Genomic DNA, 14,409 nt, shown 5'->3' with positions numbered 1-14,409 from the left:
GTGAAGAGGTGGCGGGGAACCCCGGTGGTGAGAAGACCACTGCTCCGGAGGCTACGACTGTTGCCTCCGGAGAACCAACGACGACGACGGTGACCGGCATCAAGAGACCGGCTCCATCGGGGTCGTCCCCGCCCGTCCGTACGTTCAGGCTCAAGAAAACCCGTAAGTACAAACGTCCTTTGTAGATTTATCACTAAATTTATTGAAACTTATCTTCTTGTGCAGGCGTGGATGTTGACGCATTCCAGGGTGGAGCGCAGGGGAGTACCTCTCCGCCAATGACGGTAGGCTCGGTCAGCCTACCTGAGGCGTCGACCCAGGCGCCTGCGCCTGCATCCGCTGGTCCAGTTGCTCACTCCTTTGAGCCGACTGTTCCAGCCGAGATGACGTCACCGCCGGCCGTGAGTGCGATTTTTACAGCATCCTTCACGGAGCCGGCGGTTACTGTTGCTGCTGCCTCCACGGCGGCGACCGCGGCGGATACCATGCCTCCGCCATCTTCTGCGGCGGAAACTGTGCCTCCTCCGCCATCGGCCTCGACGGCCGAACCTTCAGGTACGCGCGAGGCTTCTCGCCAATCTTTGTTACCTTCCCATCTGCCTGACCTTTTGGATGGATTTCCCTTAGGTTCAGGTGATGGGTTCGGTGGCTATCGGCCTGTGATCGACCCTACAGGTGCGTAGGGTTCTTTTGGCCTTTATACATTTTTTTTTATATCATCTTTTCCTAACTGCTTTGTTTCTTTTGCAGTGTCGGATTCCAATGAAGTGTATGTTCCAAGATGGAACATTCGCCGAAGAACAACCCTTCGCACACCTGTGGAGTGCGTGGACTGGGCTCGCCACGCTGCTCCCCATGGTGCGTTGGGGGAAGCCATGGTTAGCTACCAGGAGGGTAGGCTAACCAACGAGCTTCGGGTTCTCCTGGCCCGGATGCAGCCACGCGTCGAGCTGCTTTGTCGTGAAAACGACAAGTTGAAAGCAGCTCGCGTTAAAGAAGTATCTCAGGCGCGTGCTCTCCGGGAGGAGAACCAAAAACTAACCGCAGTGGCTGCGGAGAAGGATAAGGCCTTCAAGGCCCTCGAGGTTGAGGTTCAAGCGCGACTCGAGGCCCGTTCCAAGGCTGCCCAAGCTGTTAACGAACAGCTTCGGCTAGCTAAGGAGACTGCGAGGAACGCGACCGAGAGGGCCACCAAGGCTGAAGCCGTTGCTGAGCCTTTACGCGTGGAGAACGAGAAGCTCAAGGCCAAATTGGAGGCTCTCCAACGTGCTCATGATGCCTTGGCGATGGAAGATGCCAAGAAGCTCCAAGAGATCCTGGACCAGAGGGGCGTGCTTGATCACACCGAGCGGAAGCTTAAGGGCGTTGAAGAGGCTGCTGCAAAGGAAGTGCTACTTGCCAACCTTAACAAAAGCGAAGCCGAACGCGCCCGCACCCAAGCTCAAGCCGCCCTCCAAGAAGCTCTGGTTGCCAAGGAATGGCTTCTTCGAGAAGCGTTGCCTCAGGTATTTTAGCTTTGTCTTCACGCTTTCCTTTGCGACAGAAGTTTCTTACACTTGTACATTTTCTTTGTAGGTTGTGCATCGGGTCTTTTCAGAGACATCTTACGACGATGCTATGAGCGGACCGGCTTCCTGCTTGGTCTAGGGTTTGCTGAGAAAGGCGTCCCGCCTTCCAACTTCCCTTTGTATAATGCGGATACTGAAACTATTTACGACCAAGCAGTGAACCAGTATGCTGCCTTCCCGCATCCGGTGGTGGAGAAGGTGAATGAAATTGCTGCTGCTGATGATGGGCTTGCTGTCCTTAGAGCTTTCCTTGAACCGTCACACTCTGCTGATGGTGCGGGTCCAAGTGGAAGTGGTCCTGAAGCATGATCCAGAAGATCCCTTTCCACCACTAGCGTAGATATTTGCTTTTGTATTTCTTTTGTATGCGGGTATATACCCAGCAATGTTTGTAATATTCTAGTTTCGATGGAATAAAGAATGTGTTTGTCCTTTTCTTTGTTTATTTTACGCATGTTTACACTTAGCAATTTCTTTAGTACTTAGATAAGTTAACTTTTTGACGTGGTAATTATAAGTTTATTTTGCTTCCTCTTTCATGATTGTGCGGGTAGGACCGTCACTTGCACTTAGTAGGATGGCTAAACTTACATTTAACCTGCGTGGAAGTTTACCTCATCTTTTCCTTTGAAATTTTCTAAGTGTTCAGAATAAGTTAACCTTTGAACGTGGTAGATGATAGGTTGAAGTTTTGCTTCTTTGTTCGTGATTGTGCGGGTAAGACCGTCACTTGCACTTACAAGGATGGCTAAACTTTACTTACATCTGACCTGCGTGTAGGTTTTCCTTAGAACTTTTTAACATTTTTAGCGTTGTGTTTATGCGGGTTTTGCCGCCTTCCACACGCAACTACTTACTTCTTCACACATTGATGCGGTGAATACCGACACATGGGAAGTTCATAAGTTAAAGGTAAGGCTATCAACACATTGTGAAAGGAGAATCATTTCCATTAGAAGTGGCTCTTAGGCCTTTTCTTTACAAGTTTGGAATTGATCTACATATAACATTTGCGTAATTGAGCTCCATTCCATGTTCTTTGGATGGGAGTGCCATCGAGCCTTTCGAGCCGGTATGCGCCCTTTCCCAGAACTTGTTTGATAACGTATGGCCCTTCCCAGACCGGGGCCAGCTTTCCTGGGCGTTCTTGGTTCGAAGCCTCGTTGTTACGCAGTATGTAGTCTCCTTCATTGAAGTTGCAGAGTTTTACCCGCGTGTTGTAGTACTTTTGCATTTGTCGTTTGTAATTCTCTTCACGCACTGCGGCTAAGTCTCTGCGTTCCTCGGTTAGCATAAGGTCTAACCGTCTTTCCGCATCATTGTCTTCTGGCTGGATCAAGACCCTTGGTGAGGGTAAACCAATTTCGACTGGGACCATGGCTTCAGTGCCATAAGTGAGACTGAACGGGGTTTCTCCCGTACTGGCCATCTTCAGCGTTCTGTTTGCCCAAAGGACGTGCGGAAGCTCATCCACCTAGCCGGATCTGTGTTTCATTGTCCCACGGATGGCGCCAATGAAGAAACACTAAGTGACCCGGTGCAGATTATAGATAATCTGGGGGTTAAGTAATGTTTCCCACGAGAATGAGGTCCAACAGAGACAGTTGTTCTTCAGGGGACCTGCAAAACAAACACCGTAAGCTCGTCACTGAGAAGGGGGGGGGGGTTCCTCCTTGTGACCACCCTCCGGCGTGAGAATCAGACTAGATTGCTCTGAATATAAGTGTATATTAAGAGATTGCTAGATAACAGGATAGCAGATGATCTCACCATTCCAAGATGTTGTAGTATTTATAGCCGAATGTAGGTTTCCTAGAAGGTACAGCCGGCTGAATAGTATTCATGTTCTACCAACAGTGGACTATGCACAGGCCATACTGGTTGGTGGGTAGGTTACGGCCAACAGTAACAAAGTCGGCTGCACTATTCCACAAACTGTAGATTATGCACGTCCCACATACTGTGGATTGTACGCAGGCCATGCTGGTTGGTGAATAGGTTACGGCCAACAGTAACACTATTCCACCAACTGTAGGCTGCGCATGCCCCACAGTAAGGGTTGGTGAGTAGGCAGCGGCTAATAGTGACAAACAGTACTAGAGGGTGCTCCTCCTCGCACTGTTGTCGGTGAGCTGTCACCCTGCGATTGACTCATGGGCTGTTCTGGTCAGATCGTCTGTCCTATCCATACCTCGGTAGGTATAGTACAAAAGATCTTTCAGAATCATACAGACTGGCTCATTTAGGCGGGATTGTTCCCGCCTTGCTCATTCCTTCATGTGACTACTGAAGTAGCTAGTGTCTTGTGCGTGTAGCCCTGCTGTCTGCGGGTAGCCTTCCCTGATGGCTTGTATCCGCAACTGCGGGAACAGGCGGGGTACTTCACCATTGGGAGGCTTTCCCTGCGTGTACAGCTTGCGTACTGCGCGTAAGGTTCTCTGAGCATGGTGGGTCCTGCGGGAGCAGATGGCCTTTGCGCAGACGTCTCTGTTCAAGGTGAGTCCTGCGGGACCAACTGGGCTCTGCTGGGACCTACCTCTTCAATACCCTCTCCGTCAAAAACCACTTTTCAAAACGTTACTCACACAATCAAAAAAGCAATCTAGGTTAAAGTTTGTTATGCTTTATCAAAATCACCCTTTTAAAAGAATAAAATATGATGATATACTTTATTATAAAAATAAAGCATATGAAATGGTTAATGTCATTATTTAAAAATAAAAACTAAAACACTTTTTTATTTATCACAAAAGTAAATCAGTTCAATTTACATATTAAGCAACTTCAACACGCCAACAAAAAGAAAATGAAATACAAATATTTTAACACAATTATGATGTATTAAAATTTCTATATTTGCTTTGAAGTAGAATTCGGCTAGTTATGATTGAAGTATCCCAAAGAGATAACTATCGTTTTTGTTTATGTAATTTTCTTTAAATTTGTTATTTCAGTTAAAAAGTTAAAACCGTGCTATTTATCTTCATAATTTTGTTTTGTTGCAGTTTTCGTTCTTCTTGTTAACATATTTAAGATTGAAATAAATATAGTAGATATTATTAACAAACCACAGGGATGCAAATTGCAACGAAGATGAACTACAATTTTAAACTTTTGGATTAAAATAACATATTTGAATAAATCACAAAGACAAAAATTAGTTTCTTGCTATGTTTTTTGATAGGATTGTATATATTTTTTGTGTGTGCCAAAGTTGAATGTTATTTTATAAAACTTTGTCTAATTTAAAAATAACAAACATTAATTTAAATGTTTTTAGTAATAAGTTTTTATATAAAAGTCTAGCAACTTTAATGTCACAAAATTTTATTGAAAGATTTCAATATATAATTATGTATTAGAGAGATTTTCTTTTATGTAAAAAAAATATGTATATTAAACAGAAAATGAAACAAAGATTATTATTATTATTAGCAACGAAATATATATCCTCCACATGTGGCTCAATGGTAGGAGGTTTATGTTATACAATAAAAACTTAAGTTCAAATCTCACTTATGTCACTTTTGGGTGGGTATTTACAATGAAAAATTCAAGCTAGGCATTGTGTAAAGGTTGTCGGTTCAAACCCTGAGCTCATCCGGATTTTCGTTCCACCGTGTGTTATGTCAAAGAGTTCTGCTATTATGGTGGCACAACGACTGTTAAGTCAGCGTGGATCCGGTTAAGACATCGTAGTTTAGTTAGAGTGGGACGTCGAAACTTTTCAAATTTAAAAAGTGTGGCATTCTAAGGGGGCGTTTGGGATTCCTTATTTTTATCAACTTATAAACTTTTTGAAAAGTTAGTAAGATGGATAAGGTGTTTGACAAACCATAAGTCCATATGAACTTTAACTTATGAAGAAGGAAAAATAAACGAGTTTTGAAAAATTAGGAATATGTAACTTATTAACTTAACGAGTTTGATTTATCTTTTACACCCCTCTAACCCTCAAAACTCATTACACTTTTTTTTTTAAATGACATTTTTAATCATTTTGATTTTCTCTAACACATAAGTTAATCCAAACATGTTTTTTCAAACTTCTTTTAAAAAATAGAAAATCACCGTTATAAAAACAAGAGCAACGAAATATCTATAAACCCCAAAATATTAATTGATGTACTATGAATTTAATCTAGTGTCACTCGTGTTGGGCCATTATCAGAACCTACCGTTTAATTTTCATCAGGGCCATTTTCGTCAATTCACACTCACCAAGCTGACGGTCATCCCTCTTCTTTCACCCCACCTCACGTGCCGGAGTGTTTAAGCCACCGCCACCTGACACTTTTAGCCCTACATATACTTCACCTCCATCTCTCTCTCTCACACACAGTCTTTATAAATTATAAATTATAAACACACAAACGCACCCATATACATAACACATATAATAAAACATACATTCAGTTTTAGTTTTAGATATCGGAGATGGGATCTGAGTTAATATTCCGAGGCCACGAAGCCCAAACGACGTCGGATTCATACTCTCCAAAGCCCAGCAAACCCTGGCTCTCTGTCATTCGCCCCATCCGCTACATGCTCCGTGAACAACGTCTCCTCTTCGTCTTCATCGGCATTCTCATCGGCGCCGCCGTCATCCCATCCACCACCACCACCCGCCACATCACCTACCACGACGCATTCCAAACCACCATCGATCTCATAAACCCTAGGCGACCCGTCGGATTCGGATCGTTGAACTCCGGCGGTAAGATTCCGTTAGGGCTTAAACGGAAGGGGTTACGGATCGTTGTTACTGGTGGTGCTGGCTTTGTTGGAAGTCATCTCGTTGACCGGTTGATTGCCAGAGGCGATAGCGTCATTGTCGTTGACAATTTCTTCACTGGGAATAAAGATAACGTCATGCATCATTTTCGTAACCCTAGATTTGAACTTATTCGACACGACGTCGTTGAGCCGTTGTTATTAGAAGTAGATCAGATCTATCACCTTGCTTGCCCTGCTTCACCTGTTCATTACAAACACAATCCCGTCAAAACCATCATATCCTTTATTATTATTATTATTATAATTATTATTGATAACATTATTGTTTATTAATTATTAATTGCTATTTGTTTTTAATTATTGTGAATTCTTAACGGTGATCTGTATCGTACAAGACAAATGTGGTGGGGACATTGAACATGTTAGGGTTAGCGAAGCGGGTCGGTGCGCGGTTTCTGCTAACGAGCACCAGCGAGGTGTACGGTGATCCGCTGCAGCATCCGCAGGTCGAAACTTATTGGGGGAATGTTAATCCGATTGGTGAGTTTGTGGTTAATTAGAATATAGATCTGGTGGTTGTAGACTTGTAGATGAAGATCTGACTGTGTTTGTGATTTCGGGCAGGTGTTAGAAGTTGTTATGATGAAGGGAAGCGAACGGCCGAGACGCTAGCCATGGATTACCATCGTGGTGCTGGTGTCGAGGTCGGTTACTTGGTTTTCTGTGAATTAACAAATGTTATTTGATTTGTGGGAAATTGAGTAATTGCTTTGTTTGAATAATGTAGGTGAGGATTGCGAGGATCTTCAACACGTATGGTCCTAGAATGTGCATTGATGACGGGCGGGTGGTTAGCAACTTTGTTGCTCAGGTATTTAGTTGTTAATTATCGAATTTCAATATATAATAATCGGTTTGGTTAACATATAATTAAATTTGGTTATTAACAACGATTTAGGCACTGAGAAAGGAGCCTTTGACTGTTTACGGTGATGGCAAACAAACAAGAAGCTTCCAGTTTGTTTCAGATTTGGTTAGTATGTCTTTCTCTGTTCTTTAAGGTTTAACCGAATTAGCCGCCTGCATTTTGAGGTTTTTAATTGTTTTTTAGTTTTCTAATTTTGTATGTTTGTTTGATTCCTCTTGTTTGGAATTATATGAATCATGGGATGATGTCAATCTGTCATGATGCTAATAGGCTAATGGCTATCCTAAATTTGGTAAATGTTATTTTTGGGTGTTTTAGTTTTCTACCTAAAGAATGTGAAAGTGAATGTATTTAGTGTCGATCATCTTTATTGTTTGGGTAACATGCATAAACAGGGTTTTTACTTGTTTTGTATGGCAAAACAAACGTCTCGCGTTACAAAATTAGGAATTAGGATGTTACATGATTAATCTGGGATATTTCTTTTGGGGTGGGTCACTTTGGGTTAAAATAGTTTAACACGACACCGACATATATTCCTTCCAAATAGTTCCAACCTTTATGGAATTTTGATATTTTAGAACTCTTAATATGGATTACCTATCTCTCAATTATTAGTTTTACAATCATATTTATTTGTTTGTATTGTAAAAACAAAGAAACAAACACTTTCTTTAGTTCACATGTCAACCAACTGGCTATTATTATTCAGATATAGAAATGCATATTGGCTTTTAACTAACTCTGCTTTGAATATGAAGGTGGAAGGTTTGATGCGATTGATGGAAGGCGAACATGTTGGACCTTTCAATCTTGGAAATCCTGGTGAATTCACCATGCTTGAACTTGCTCAGGTATAGGCCACCTATCCACTTTTCAAAATACTTTAGGGGTGTAAACAAGCTGAGCCCGAGCTCGGCCCGGCCGGCCCGTTTAACTTATGAGAGCTCGAGCTTGGTTCATTTAACTTAAGAGAGCTTGAGCTTGGTTAGTTTCAAGCTCTATTTCTATTGCTCGAGCTTAATAGATTTTCAAGCTTGATCCCGAATCGTTTTATCATTTATTAACTATTTTATTTACATTTATAGTTATTTTAATATATTTTTTAATGATGATTTTTATATATAACATATTGTATATTGTATTTAACTCATTCGAGCTCGAGCTCAGCTCGTGGTAGTTTTTCAAGATTGAGCTCAGCTCGTTAATTAATTATGAGTTATTTTATTTACATTTATAGTTATTTCATATATATTTTAATTATAAGTTTTATTTATAAAATATAATATATTTAAATTACAAGAGCTTGAGCTCGGCTCGTTATAACATATTATAAATTTTTTACTTATTTTTATCAAAATTTATTATTATATCTATAATAATTTTTATAAAAATATATATTTAATAAATTATATAAATAATAGACTCAAAGGCTAGCTAGAGCTTGATAAGTGAAGCCCGGGCTCATGCTCATATATCAAATGAGCTTATTTTTAGACCCGAGCTTGGTTAAGCTTGGCTCAATTTGAGTTTTTAGCATGTCAATCTAGACTAGCTCACAAACAGCTTGGCTTGTTTACCCCCTCTAAAGAGTAAAGATGATGATGTGATCATCTAAGTTGACCCAAATGCAAGAGACAGTTGACACGAATGCTGTTTTGTTTACAGGTGGTCCAGGAGACAATCGACCCGAATGCAAGGATAGAGTTCAGGCCAAACACAGAAGATGACCCGCACAAAAGGAAGCCCGATATCACCAAGGCCAAAGATCTTTTGGGTTGGGAACCCAAGGTGCCTCTACGCAAAGGTCTGCCTATGATGGTGTCTGACTTTAGGCAGAGGATCTTTGGGGATCATAAGGACAGTGGTGCCACCTCGGCTTAAACTGCATCACTTTTTATACCAGTAAGGCGTATATGGAGGTTCCCAGAACAACTAGTGTAGCAGAGTTTATGCCCGCCCTCTCTACCGTTGTTCGGGTTTGAGTTGGCTATATTAGTTTTTCGGGCTTGTATTTTGGTTTTATTATTATTATTATTGTTATTATTGTTATTGTTGTTATTATGTTAAACGTGATTTGGGAACTTAATTGGCATTTTACAGAGATAAGTTTTACGTTGTAGCTTACCATTTTCCCTTTGTTATTTATAATGTTGATGTTAATCCAATTGGTATTAGTCGCTTCCACCAAGTCACCAACTGTTAAATTAAACGTCGTTTAATGTTTGAGAAATTATAAATTTGGTAACAAGTTTAAGAAATTACGGCTTTGATTGAAATTGTGAAATGTGTTCATAACGAACGTTTAGAAATTAGAATGTCTAATCTATTTGAATTGACGTCTCTGTATCAGAGAAATCATTTAAAACACAATTGAGTTCAGTCCACTTTGATAGTGTAGTTTGAAATTTCACGTTTGGTCACAAGACAAGTCAATTTTATAGATTGGTCGCTAGAATGTTACATATTTAAGCTCATGTGACGTCCTTAATCACCATCATTAGAAGCGAAATCACTCGAAAATGCGAAGTTGTCTCATCCATATCAATAGTTTGTGGCAACAAAGTTCACGAAAGGGTAACTCAATTTAAATACCCTATAGTTTGTGGAAAAAGAAAACACAGTTTGTTTTAAGTAGATTGGCTAAAGCTATTAGGGACGTATCCAACTCACATGTTTGATCCTAGCAGGTCCCATAGCAATTATGTTTAATTACCAAACGATAAGAGAAACTGAAGAGTTTGAGGAATTCCAAATAAAAGAGACGGGTGCAAATCTATAACATCACAAAAAAGAGACGGGAAAGTTTTATAAGTGTTCATGGTAAGTTACAACCGAGAAAAGACCAAGGGAATTGATAAAACAATGGAAGTTCTTAATTCAATCCGGGGGGGGGGGGGGGGGTCATGCTCACCCTAAAGGAAATCTCGATCACCTCCTTAAAATTAGTGTTAAGCCCCCGATCACTCCTCAGTGAAAACAATTTCCGGTTCCACCACTGCTTCAATCTTGGGTCAAGTCAAAACGATTGGTACATACAAGTTCAATTGCTCCGGCCAGTGCATTGAGGAAGTTTAAGGTTTAGACAATTTTAGGATATTCAGTATGAATTATACCTTGTTATTTGTTATTGTAATAAGACAAGTACACTAATTTGAGTAGAAGGGATGCCAGGAAATGAAACTTAGATAAAAATACTATTTCTACATTATTACTCTTCAAAATTTAATTCAATGAATTGTCATTCATTTAGCAGACATAAACAAAAAAAATTAATGAGAAATGAAGAGAGGGCACACTATGCTTTTGTACTTGTCTATCAACTGCACAATTTATTTGATGCACGATAAGTTCACTCTGTATATGTGTGAAAGATTAATTTGATATACGGTAGCTTGTGTTATATTCACCGTCACCGTCGTTGATTTAACTCTTCGAGTGGTAGCACATCACAGTGTTGTCTCTTGTGCGGTTTAATCAAAGATGATTAAGAAAAAACAGGTAACCCTTTTAAATTACGGGTGTAGACCTTTCAACTAATACCTTTAGTCCTTTAAGCATGTGTGCTACAACACTTTTGCACCTTAAGCATGTGACACGGTCTATCTCTTTGGCATTGGTTGATTTGAAACATCATACAAATTTGTGAAATCTCTTTGTTTTTGTTTTGATCTTCCGCTAGATTCATGTCCTCCGTTTTCTTTAATATGAATATATAAGCGTTTGTGAAAGCCCTAAGTAATGGGGGTTACAAAGGGGGTAACGCCTCCTTGGTGGGTGTTCGGGGGCAGCGCCGCTGATAACAGGGTCCAAGGGGCAGAGCCCCTGGCCGGGGTCGAGTTTTTTTGACATATGTTGCATTATATAAATTATAAAATGTGTTAGAAATTTAATTTTGTTAAATTTCTTAGGTAATTTTAATGTCAAAATAGGAGTGAGATTTGTAATTTTGAAATTCAAAACATGGTAATTATAATAGTTGTCTATCCCTAAACTTAATAACCAACGCTTGATCATATGATGAAACATCCTGATTCAATAAAGCTATTTATACTCAATTTCTTGCTTAATCAATCTGAGTTTTATCTGATCAAAACATTTTAGAACCATAAATAGTTTTGATCTGAAAGTGATTCACAACTCTCAAATTTCCAAGATACCCGTTTTATTTAGAAATTCCCCCAACATGCAAGTTGTCTAAGAGCTCCAATTCTTATACTAAGAAACCGGAAACCATGAGTGGTTTTCGGAATATGAAAAATAGGAGGAACCGCATTATCAATGTTAAGGTGAGAGGTCAAAGTCAACATAAAGGCCCCTTTCACAACGATCAGAGGCATTAAATACTAGATATAGTTTGATCCTTCCCGTCAAGCTATGAGCCGAATCTTTCGGGAATAGAACCATGAAAACCAAAGATAACACCAAAAACAATCATAAGAGGTTTGAATGAAGAAACGACTATGAAATTCTGAAGGCATTTCCCTTTTACATACATTGAAGAAGAATAAACAAAGGAGACACACTAAAGACACAAAACAATCTTTACTCTAAGATTCATCTAACATTTACTCCCTAATTATAAACCTTCAAAATCATATACTGAAAGTGACAAAAAGGTCTTATTAACTTTTTCTAAAATTTACAGTCTCATAACTTATTAAAAGCTCCTTATTTACAATATTTATAAGCTAAAACACAAAACCTTATGAAATTGCCAAATATATCATTATTTTATTATAAAAAGTTAATAAGGTATAAGGGACATAGATAAGCAATCCCAAACACCGTCTTACTGGTGGCCTCGACCACCATGAATCGAGTAGGGTATCCCCATTGGGGTACACCACCCCCTATTGTTTAAGAGTAGTTAGAAAGAGAGTGAGTTAATGACTAGTACCCGATGGAGAGAGTGTGTGTGTGGAGAGGCGAGAGAGAGTTGTGGTAGCTGAGAGGGGTGTTGTTGATTATTTAAGTGATTTTAGAATAGCATATGGTGTAAATGGACATTGTAGGATTGGTGAGTGTTGGTGTATTTTGAGGAACCACCTCTCTAGCCGTTAACTCCGATTGAAATTAACCGTGACACAAAGGTGTTTGGGATTACTTATTTTAGTTAACTTATAACCTTTTTTAAAATAACTTATTGTGTGAGTGTAAACGTTAATAAGTTATAAATTTGTGACGTCGAAGGAGGTAAAAACAAAGAATCCCAAACACTTTTTAAAAACTAGCAAATCTTCTTTTTATTTATTAAACCCGATTTCCTTTGGGGCCCGATCCGAAACCAAAAGCTACCGAAGGGTTTATAAACTCATAAACCCACTAATTAATCTTCCATTGCTGTCTCCAACGCCAAACCCTAGTTTTCTTTCTTCGTGTTACCAGGTTATCTATACTGTTAGATCGTACCAACTCAGCTCAGCTTATCTTGCACATTCATCATGAGGTAATTCGTTTATTAACACGCCTTAAGCTGCTAATTCCGCATGTTTTTTATTACCATTCGATTTATGAATCTAATTATTTGTTTCATATATGCAGCTGTCAACCGATGGAGGAAGACGCACCGGTAAGTCGCTTTTGCTTGATTTATCGTCGGTTTGTGTTTACAATAACTTAATATTAACTGCATATAGATTAGTTTACTGTTGTAATGTGCAACTAAATAAGCTTTATTTACATACCAGTCTCTCACAAACCCTAATAAGATGCCAAGAACTTCTAAACACTGATATCAGCTGGGATTTTTGCCCCTAATAACTATGTATGTTTTACCACGGTTTTATTACGTACGTTTGATTGCTTTTCTTAATCGAATTTGCTCTTGATATTTTCCAGATCATAAACGAGGAAGTTGAGTTCAATACCGGGCCGCTGCCTGTGTTGATGACAAGCATAAAACATAACACTCAGGCAAGATTATTTACATAAATTCGATTTTTTTTACTTTACCATCTTGAACCACATCATTGTTACTATTCTTATTGTTTATAATTATGAATATTTGTGTGTGTAGGTACTCATCAACTGCAGGAATAATAAAAAGCTATTGGGGCGTGTTAGAGCGTTTGACCGGCACTGCAACATGGTGTTGGAAAACGTTAGGGAGATGTGGACAGAGGTTAGTTAATTTCAACAGCTTTATGTTTATCTATATAAAAACCTTGTTTATTTATATGCTATGTGTTTTATCAGGTGCCCAAAACAGGTAAAGGTGAGAAGAAAGCGCTTCCGGTTAACAAAGACAGGTTTATCAGCAAGATGTTTCTTCGAGGGGATTCCATCATCATTGTACTTAGAAACCCTAAGGATAAGAAAGAAACGCAATGGTCATCATCAAAACGCCTACGTTATTGACTTATTGCACTTTAAGCTAACTTTGATTATGATGTCTGCGTATCATTTAGTCTGTTTTATGTGGTTTTATTACTTGTCTTTAAACTTTTGAAAGTGGAATTTGTTAAGCATGAATTGCGATTTTACCAAAGCTGATATATATGTGTTTACCATACAAGACCAACTTTTGGCAAAGTTGACAAAGTGTAAAGTTCAGACTTGACTTGGTAAACAAGCCAAAGTTAACCAATAACCAACAAGCAGTCGGTTTTACCATTAGTTTGAAACTCGGATCATCCTGACTGGCCGATTATACTGACTCCTTAAGCAGTGCGGTTTGCATATATTGAATCAGTTCGTCAGTTGGGTTGAACTGGCCAGTTGTGACCGGGCCTGAATAATTTTGTGTAAGGTCTAAACAGGACCGTGACGGTCAGATTGGACAAGAGCATTGACGAGTGACGACGAGATAAAAAGTTGGAAAAACAACGGAGAATGTTGCCTAGAATGCCGCCAGATTACATAATATGATTCAATTTAGAGTTGATTCCTTTTAATCTTTATGATTTAATCAAAAGAAAATAAACATTATCCTTTCACGTATAATAATCATCATGTATAAGTACTTTTATTTAGTATCTGTTATTAATCTAATCGTATTATACATGTATAAAAACTTTTAATTATAAAATTTGTTTGTTAATAATCAAATCTGTTTTACGCCCTTATTAAACTTTACTTGCCTTCATTCATAACCCTATTGATACTTAGGATAAAACGTTAAGTTGATCCAAGACCTCAAGGCAACTTTTGTCCAAGTTGACAGTCATACACATA

The 14,409-nt window shown here is 39.3% G+C and overlaps 2 protein-coding genes across 2 annotated transcripts; both read left to right on the top strand.

Annotated features, from left to right (window-relative positions):
• The first annotated feature begins 5,979 nt into the window (after positions 1-5,979).
• Positions 5,980-9,360, top strand: LOC143553849 (UDP-glucuronic acid decarboxylase 2-like). Its single transcript, XM_077043751.1, has 7 exons — positions 5,980-6,582; positions 6,699-6,845; positions 6,930-7,009; positions 7,093-7,176; positions 7,264-7,338; positions 7,995-8,087; positions 8,902-9,360. The coding sequence occupies exons 1-7, from the start codon at positions 6,006-6,008 to the stop codon at positions 9,115-9,117; spliced, it is 1,272 nt and encodes a 423-aa protein (XP_076899866.1). The 5' UTR covers positions 5,980-6,005; the 3' UTR covers positions 9,118-9,360.
• A 2,278-nt stretch (positions 9,361-11,638) lies between these two features.
• On the top strand, positions 11,639-13,661 carry LOC143553831 (uncharacterized). Its single transcript, XM_077043732.1, has 6 exons — positions 11,639-11,676; positions 12,622-12,686; positions 12,780-12,805; positions 13,075-13,149; positions 13,253-13,357; positions 13,432-13,661. The coding sequence occupies exons 1-6, from the start codon at positions 11,639-11,641 to the stop codon at positions 13,591-13,593; spliced, it is 471 nt and encodes a 156-aa protein (XP_076899847.1). The 3' UTR covers positions 13,594-13,661.
• The last annotated feature ends 748 nt before the right edge of the window (positions 13,662-14,409 follow it).

The sequence above is a fragment of the Bidens hawaiensis genome, unplaced genomic scaffold (assembly GCF_021521415.1).
Source record: "Bidens hawaiensis isolate Kalapana, Puna unplaced genomic scaffold, B.hawaiensis_p1.1 tig00017381_1, whole genome shotgun sequence".
NCBI classification, from domain to species: domain Eukaryota; kingdom Viridiplantae; phylum Streptophyta; class Magnoliopsida; order Asterales; family Asteraceae; genus Bidens; species Bidens hawaiensis.
This window is presented reverse-complemented; position numbering and strand designations above follow the sequence as displayed.